The sequence below is a fragment of the Sorex fumeus genome, unplaced genomic scaffold (genome assembly GCF_029834395.1).
Source record: "Sorex fumeus unplaced genomic scaffold, SorFum_2.1 ptg000122l, whole genome shotgun sequence".
Classification (NCBI taxonomy): domain Eukaryota; kingdom Metazoa; phylum Chordata; class Mammalia; order Eulipotyphla; family Soricidae; genus Sorex; species Sorex fumeus.
In genome coordinates, this window is record NW_026606179.1 from 10,094,288 (window position 1) to 10,102,618 (window position 8,331).

The 8,331-nt window shown below is 58.6% G+C and overlaps 1 protein-coding gene across 1 annotated transcript; it reads left to right on the plus strand.

The window, feature by feature from the left end:
• Positions 1–270: 270 nt before the first annotated feature.
• VSIG10L (V-set and immunoglobulin domain containing 10 like) lies at positions 271–8,022 on the plus strand. Its single transcript, XM_056135544.1, has 11 exons — positions 271–310; positions 388–1,161; positions 1,427–1,717; positions 1,800–2,084; positions 2,759–3,013; positions 3,561–3,839; positions 4,464–4,760; positions 5,842–5,958; positions 6,173–6,327; positions 7,319–7,352; positions 7,958–8,022. The coding sequence occupies exons 1-11, from the start codon at positions 271–273 to the stop codon at positions 8,020–8,022; spliced, it is 2,592 nt and encodes an 863-aa protein (XP_055991519.1).
• Positions 8,023–8,331: the final 309 nt, after the last annotated feature.

An 8,331-nucleotide genomic window follows, 5' to 3' on the forward strand; every position in this document is an offset into this window, starting at 1 on the left:
CTGGGAATCAGTTCTCTCACCCTGGGTGTGGGGAGTGCAGGGATCAGGCGGGGCTTCCCCTGGGAAGTCTGGTGGGGTGGGGTCAGCATTTCCGCCTCTAAATCCTGAGGGGTGGGGGGTGTCTTGGCACCTCCCTCTGGAACTGGCTCCCTTCTCCACCCAGGAAGCTACCAGTCCAGTCAGACTCGTCCAAGCTCAGAGCCTGCTGCGCAGTGCGGGGGACCAGGCTCGGGCCATCACCGTGGTGCCCTGGCGGGTGCAGCCAGCACCATGGCCCCCTCGTATGCTCTGCAGCTCTTCCTGCTGCTGGGTAAGCACCCTCTGCCCAGCCCTTCCCCAGGACCCCCTCCCCACCCGCTCCCAGACACACTCTCCTTTCCTCTGCAGCCTCCCGCATCGGGGCTGGCACCCCGCTCACCTCCTCCAGAGCTGGATCCAGCGGCTCATCCCTGGGCTCCGGTGCCAGTGCTCCCTCCATCAAGTCCTCAGGCCCAGCAGCCCCTGTGGAGACTGTGGAGTCCGGGCGCTCTCCCAAAGCCCAGCATTCCCACGACCACATGTCCAGGCCTGTCGGGTCAGCTGCTTCCGAGGAAGGGTGGATGGTGAGCACCTACATCCCGGGGACCGAAATGCCCCCTGATGAACCATGCCCGGAGCCTGCCTGTGCCTCTGCTGAGACGCCCCCTGCAGGCGTTTCCACCCAGCTTCCAGGCGTGAAAGGACCCCCAGACGCCCCAGGCTCTGCCTTCTTCCCTGAGCTTCTGGATTCTGAGTTTTCTCCCCTGAACCCTGAATCAAGAGCCCCTGCAGAGACAGACTCTGGGGCGAGCTTTCCACAGCAGGTGGGGGGCCCTCTCGCAGTCCTTGTGGGGGCCACCATCCAGCTCCCACTGCTTCCGGTTCCCAGCCCTGGGCCCCCTGCCCCACTGGTGGTGTGGCGGAGGGGCACCAACGTGCTGGCAGCAGGTGGCCTTGGGCCAGGACAGCCGCTAATCAGCCTGGACCCAGACCCGGCAGTCCGAGACCGGCTGCACTTTGACCAGGCTCGTGGGGGTCTGGAACTCTCTTCAGCCCAACTGGTTGATGCTGGTGTTTACACGGCTGAGGTCATCCGGGCTGGGGTCTCCCGGCAGATCCGAGAGTTCACGGTGGGTGTGTACGGTAAGTGGGCCCTGAGGTGTGGGGGCCCCAATGTTGAAAGGACTAATAAGGGTGTTTTCTGCCCAGAGGAGCCCAGACAGGACAGAGGGTTTCTAGGTTGGAGAGATGACGCGGGCCTGGGGGCCAAGGTGGGGGTACTTGGGGGAGCTCGAACTTGGGCACTCAGGACTCCTGGGGTGGGGTGGGCCTGACTGCCACTCGTGGCTCTGAAGGGGAACAGGCTGTGGTGTGGAGCTGCAGTTCCTCAGCGGCTCCCCTCTTGCAGAACCCTTGCCCAAGCTCTCCGTGCAGCCCGCGACCCCCGAGACAGAGGAGGGGGCGGCCGAGCTCCGGCTCCGCTGCCAGGGCTGGACGCCGGCCAGCGGGCAGCTGAGCTGGAGCCGGGAAGGGCGCGTGCTGGAGGCCGCGGACCCCGAGGGGGCGGCGGCCCGGGTCCGCGTCGAGGGCGACCAGCTGCTCATCGCGCGGCCAGTGCGCAGCGACCAAGCGCGTTACACTTGCCGCGTCCGCAGCCCCTTCGGCCACACGGAGGCCGCAGCCGACCTCAGTGTCCTCTGTGAGTGGGTCGGGGATCCTGGGGAGGGGGTGTGCGGGCTCCGGAGAGCCCTGCACGAGCCTTGCGATCCCGACCCCTGCAGACGGCCCGGATGCGCCGGTGATCACCGTCTCCTCCGATCGCGACGCCACCCCCGCCCTCTATGTCACGGCCGGCAGCAACGTGACCCTGTACTGCGCCGCCGCCTCGCGGCCTCCCGCCGACATCGCGTGGAGCCTGGCCGACCCCGCCGAGGCCGCCGTGCCCGCCGGTCCGCGCCTCTTGCTGCCGGCGGTCCGGCCCGGGCACGCGGGCGCGTACGCCTGCCTGGCCGGGAACCCGCGCACCGGGCGCCGCCGCCGCTCGCTGCTCAACCTCACGGTGGCGGGTGAGCCCGGGTGGGCGCGGTGGGGCCACGTGGGGGTGGGGCCACAAGGGAGGGCGGAGTCTCTGCCAAAGGGGCGGGGCCACGCGAAGGCGGAGTGTCTGCTGAAGGGGCGTGGTCACGCCTGGGGCGGGGTCTAAAGGAGGGCGGAGTCTGTCTAGGGGGCGGGGCTATACGGTAGGGCGGGGTGTCTGCAGAGGGGGCGGGGCCACCCGGATGGTGTGGGACCACAGCGAAGGGGCTGGGCTAGCAAGGAAGGGCGGGGAGTCTCTGCAGAAGGGCGGGACTTTCCGGAAAGGGTGGGCAGCAGCAAAAAAAGTGGAATCACAAGGGCTTGGGGTCATTAAAGACCTGAGAAGATAACAGGTATGCCCAATAGTAGAGGTGGAGGCAAGAGGAAGATACACGGCTTGAAAGGACCGGGATGGCAGGGAGGCTTGGTTGCGCCAGCACGGAGAGGATGGAGATTCCCGGAGCAAACTCAAGAAATTAGACCAGGGAATTAAATGGCATATCGTGGGAGCCAGAAAGAGAAGGGACTGAACGACTCTGGCCAGTGCGCACAGAAACAGCCTGGGAAAGCGGGCAAGAAAACACCTGCAGGTTGGAACTAGGTGAAAAGGGGGGAGGGAGAAAGGGAGCAGGGGACAAAGACTGACCCCAAATCTCAATCTCAGATCTGCCTCCAGGGACACCACAGTGCTCAGTCGAAGGGGGGCCTGGGGACCGCAGCCTGCATTTCCGCTGCTCGTGGCCCGGGGGAGTCCCCGCCGCCTCCCTACAGTTTCAGGGTCTCCCTGAAGGCGTCCGCGCAGACCCAGCACCCTCTGTGATACTGGCAGCTGTCCCTGTCCACCCCCGACTCAGCGGCGTCCCTGTCACCTGCCTTGCTCGCCACCTGATGACCACACGCACCTGCACTGTCATACCAGGTCAGAGAGGACTCGACTTCTTTCCAGGAGCGGGGTGAGGTGGGAGTTTCTTTGCTCCTCTGGGAATTTCCTAACTTCAGGGACAGTTTTCCTTTTACACTCACTAACCTCAAAGGACAGAGGAGGCGTAGCCTAAATCTCAAGAAGGGGCAAGGACATTACTGTCCTGGGCCCAAGAAGAGGGCTGATGTCTTCCCACGCACACCAGCTTCCCAGCCCAGAACCTGGCATCCATGACCTACTCAACTAGCCCTAGCTAGGAGATCAGAGAATGAAGGATAAAAGTGTTGGGATCTCCTGGGATTATTATTATTTTTTTGCTTTGTTTTGTTTTCTGACCACATCTGGCGGTGTTCAGGGCTTATTCCTGGCTCTGCACTCACGGGTCACAGCAGGGGTTGGAGGACCCTATGGAGTATTGGGGAGTGAACCTGGATTGGCTGCATGCAACTCCAGCACCTTGCCTGCTTTCACAGCCTCCTTGCTGTTTCTTGCTGGAGTCTGAGGGAAGGTTCTGACTTTCTGACTGACTTTCTCCCACCTGCAGAGGCCCCCCGAGAAGTGCTGCTGCTCCCTGTGGTGGCGGAGACACGGTCAGGGGAGGTGGAGGTGGTGCTGGAGGCCACGGGCTGCCCACCGCCGTCCAGCACATCGTGGGCCCGGGAGTGGCGGCCCCTGGCCCCCGGTGGAGGAGGTCGTCTGCAGCTCAGCCAGCGCGGCCGGAGGCTCCTCATCAGCAACTTCAGCCTGGACTGGGACTTGGGGAATTACTCCGTGTTGTGCAGTGGGGCCCTGGGTGCCGGGGGTGACAAGATCACGCTCATTGGTGAGCCCTTCCCTTCCCTGACCCCAGAAGGTCAGATTCCCCTGCCCTCTCCCCCAGGAAGCAGTGGTCTACAGGGAGGTTGGGTCAAGGAAATGCTTATTAGAGCCAGAGGGCTTTGTGATGTGGCCTGGTCCCACTTAATTTGGCCCCAGCATGCTCCACTACTCCCACCTTCCAGTTCTAGAACCCCAGGACCTGGATCAATCCCTGAAAACTATCTCCTCCTGCTTCAGGTCCCAATCTCATCCTCTCTTACTCCTGAGGATCAGGCTCCAGCCCTCCTCCCTCAGACCCAGGAGTCCATCCCCCAGCCTCCTCCCTCAGACCCAGAAGTCCATCCCTAGCTTCCTCCCTCAGACACCTCAGACCCAGGGGTCCATCCCTCCAGACGCCTCCCATAGACCCAGGAATCCATCCAACTCCCCCTCCGCCCCCGCCCCCAGTCTCCTCCCTCAGACCCAGGAGTCCATCCTCCAGCCCTCTTCCTTCAGATCCAGGGGTCCAGGCCCCTAGTACCTTCCTCACCTAGACCCCCAAATACTGCAGGACCTAGATGCCCCAGCATGCAGCCCCCTTCCTCTCTCCCCAGGCCCCTTGAACCCAGCCCCTCTCTCTGACCCCCAGGACCCTCCATCTCCTCCTGGAGGCTGCAGAAAACACGGGACATGGCAGTGCTGACTTGGGATGTGGAGCGCGGGGCCCTCATCAGCAGCTTTGTGATCCAGGCTCGGCCAGAGGGGCCAGAGCCAGGCAGAGCTGCGGCCCACAGGGACTGGGTTTCCTTGCTCACACTGGGGCCTCGGGAGCGCTCAGCTGTGGTGCCCCTGTCACCTCGGGACCATGGGTCCTGGGCCTTGCGCATCCTGCCCACCCTGGGCCACCAGCCAGGGACCCCTTCACGAAGTCGGATCTACCAGGCTGGTGAGTGGGGGTTGGGGCCGTGCCATGCCGCCTCCTCCTCTCTCCCCAACTCTGACCTCCACTTGAAATCATCACTGTGGATACCCAACTGCCTTCTGAAATTTCATTTGTCCACGGAGACCTCTCAGTGTCCCCCAAGCACAACAACATTGTCCCCCTCCTGAGCACAGCTGGCGGTGGCACCAAAACAATAATAACAACAAAAATACCTCCAGGGGCTGGAGTGATAGGACAGCGGGTATGACATTGCAAGTGGTAGACCCAGGTTCAATACTGGGCATCCCATATGGTCCCCTGAGCACTGTCAGGAGTGATTCCTAAGTGTGGAGTCAAGAGTAAACCCCTGAGCATCGCTGGGTGTGACCCCAAAACAAACAAAAAAAAACCCACAATTTTTTCAGTAATCCAAAGGGTTGGCAAGTCCAGTCAATTTTCCTCCCCAATTGCTTTTCTTTTTCTGTTTTGGGGGGATTTGGGGGCACACATGATGGCGCTCAGGACTTACTCCTTACTCTGTATTAGAAATAATTTCTGGCAGGGCTTTCAGGACCATATGGGGTGCCAGGGGTTGAACCAGGGTCAGCTGCATTCAAGGCCAGCACCCTCTTTGTTGTGCCATCGCTCTGACCTCTATGCATTCACTTCTGGTCTCCATCTTACAAGGATTCCCGACAAGGATGGATATCTTGTCTCCTCTGCCCACACAGGGGACTTCACCACCTGCTGAGATGCTGGGAGCATCATAGCCACTCAGTAAATGTTTGGTGCTTTGAGAGTTTGAGGGTTCTCATATTCCTGGGTTCCAAGAGGGTTGGACTGGTGCTTTTTTGGGGGGGGGGGCGGCAGCAGAGTATTTGGCCACACCCAGTGATGCTTAGGGCGTCCTCCTATCTCTGCACTCAGAAATTACTCCTAGTGGTGCTGAGGAGACCATAGGCGATGTATAGGAACAAACCTGGGCGGTCTGCGTGCCACCCTACTGCTATGCTACCTTTAGGGTCCCAGGATTTACTGCTTTGAGACACCAAATGTCACCCATGCTGACCCCTTCTGCTTCATCCTTGCCCTGTTTCTCATCTAGGCCGCACCCTCAGCACTGGAGCTGTTGCCGGCATTGTTCTGGGCTCTCTGCTGGGCCTGGCGCTCCTCTTGGTTCTCCTTATTTTGTGCATCTGTGGCCTGTGTCGCTGCTGCCGAGGTGAGTAAAGGACCAACCAGGAGGGTCCCCAAAGGAGAGTCAATAGAACCTGCCGGACCCAAACATGGTCATGGTCATCCAAGCCACTGGTCTACCTCAATGGCAGCCAATCAGAGCAAGGCTTCTCCCCAGCTCCCCCTGCTATTGGCTGGGCCGGCAGGCTGGAAGAACAAAATCACCTGCTTCCATTTCTCTTCCTCCTCTCTCTTCCCAGGAGAAACTCTTAAAGAAAAGAAGCATTCCCCTACCTTGACCCCAGTGGTCTCCCTGGCAGAAAAGACGATGCAGAGTGTGACCCCTGTGCAGACTCCCCAATCTCCACCTCTCAAAGTACCATTAGACCACCCTAGCCCTAAAAGGGCCTGCCAAGTGAGTGTTGGTATCCCCAAATCTGAGGAAGTAGGGTGATGGCACAGCCTCTGCTTGTTTGGTCAGGGAGCCTATGGTGTCACTTGCTGATTTTCAAAGTTGTTAAACTTCTTCCTTGTTGTTTTTTTCTTTTTGGGTCACACCCGGTGATGCTCAGGGGTTACTCCTGGCTCTCACTCAGGAATTACTCCTGGCCCTGCAAGTGCTTGGGATACCATATGGGATGCTGGGGATCAAACCCAGGGTCAGCCACGTGCAAGGCAAATGCCCTACCCGCTGTGCTATCGCTCCGGCCCTTCTTCCTTATTTTTAATATATGCAAGTTGGACAGAACTTCACATCCATTTGTGTGTTGGGGGGTGGGGTGCCCACCCAGCAGTGCTCAGGGCTTTCTCTTGGCTCTGCACTCAGAGATTACTCTTGGTGGGGCTCTGGGAACCCATTAGGGTCCTGAAAATTGAAACGAGGTCAGCTGCTGCATGCAAGGCAAATGGCCTCATGCCCCCATTCAACTTTTTTGTCTTCAGGAAACAAGAGTGGATAGTAGTTTTTCCCCAGAGGAGAAAACCATTATCATGTTGTTTCTGTTTTTGGATGTAACCTCCTTGTTCTTTGAAGGAAGGGTGGGTTCTCCAGCTTTACTCAGGAGACTGGCGTGACACTAGTCTCAGCAATTTGGCCTCCTGAGCTCCGGTGTTAGTGGTACCGGGGGTCTAATTCGGGGCCTTATGCAAGTGTGCACTCCACTCTGAGCTATGCCCTTGCTCGGAACTGCCTCATACTTTTCCATGCAGACTGGCGGTGCCTCCCTTTCTCGTAGAAATACCATAGATTCATCTTCGCTAACCAAACGGACTGCTGGATAGTCTTTCCCTTTGAGTGGCCAGACTATCCTCGCAAACAGGAATGCGATGCTTTTCTGAGTGATGTGATCTGGTACCAATTGGGGCACCTCCTGAAGTGTCCCCTGTTTACCCGCTCTCTCTTCCAGACCACAGACTTTTATAATCGAGCCATCACTCCAGGTGGGGGACCAAGGACAGTTCGGTCAGCCACACAAGTGTGACCAGGCCAGCGACCCTGCTGCACAGGACTTGGTGGGCAACACATCTGTCTTGCCAGTGGCCAAGAGGGCCCTCTCGTTCCCTGGTGACTGGAATTTGAACCCCTGCGGTAGAACTGCCAGCCTGTCTCCTTCAGCACAGAAGACCCGATTTCCTTTTAGTTTTGTTTAGTTTTGGGGGCCACATTAGGTGGTGCTCAGGCCTTTCTCCCAGTTCTGTGCTCAGGGATGGCTCTTGGTGGGGCTCAGGGGACCCTGTGTGGTGTCAGGGCTTGAACCTGGGTCCGCTGCATGCCAGGCCAGCACCTCGCCTCTTGTTCTATCTCTACAACTCTTCCACCTTCGTGGTGCTATGTTGAAAATGACCTCCAGACTGGCCAACTCCTGCTCACCGGGTCATGTTCTTTGTCGAGGAAGGTTCTAGTGTTGCTTTGAGCTGAAGAGAGGTTACCTCATGCTGAGAAGAGAATTTTCCCATCCCACTCTGCCCCTCTGGACCATGCCCTATCCCCTCCCAGCATCTGTACAAATGAGACCCTATCCTCTCATCTGTAAACTCTCCCCTAGCTGCTCAGTGCCCTTTCCCCATGCTCCTCACCATGACCTTCAAGTTTTGGAGTTTGACCCCATGACCTCTCTGACCTCTCCTTCCAGAATTTTCCTCCTGTTTTTCCAGTAGCATAGGTCTGTTCTCTGCTGCACTTTGTTTTTTCTGTCTCACCTCCAAATATTTGCTCCTAGAGTTTTGTTCAGCGGGGAGTGCTCCATTTCCCCCAGGACATTCACCTCTCTTGTGGAAAGTCAATCGTTACATTTCAGAAGCCCTTTTCCTGGTCCTGCCTCACCCAGGTGCCTGAACCTTTCTCTCATGCACCCATATGCCCATCCCTCCTAACTTGTTCTGTTTCTGGCTCTTTGTTGCATGAAGAGCTGTGTGAGTG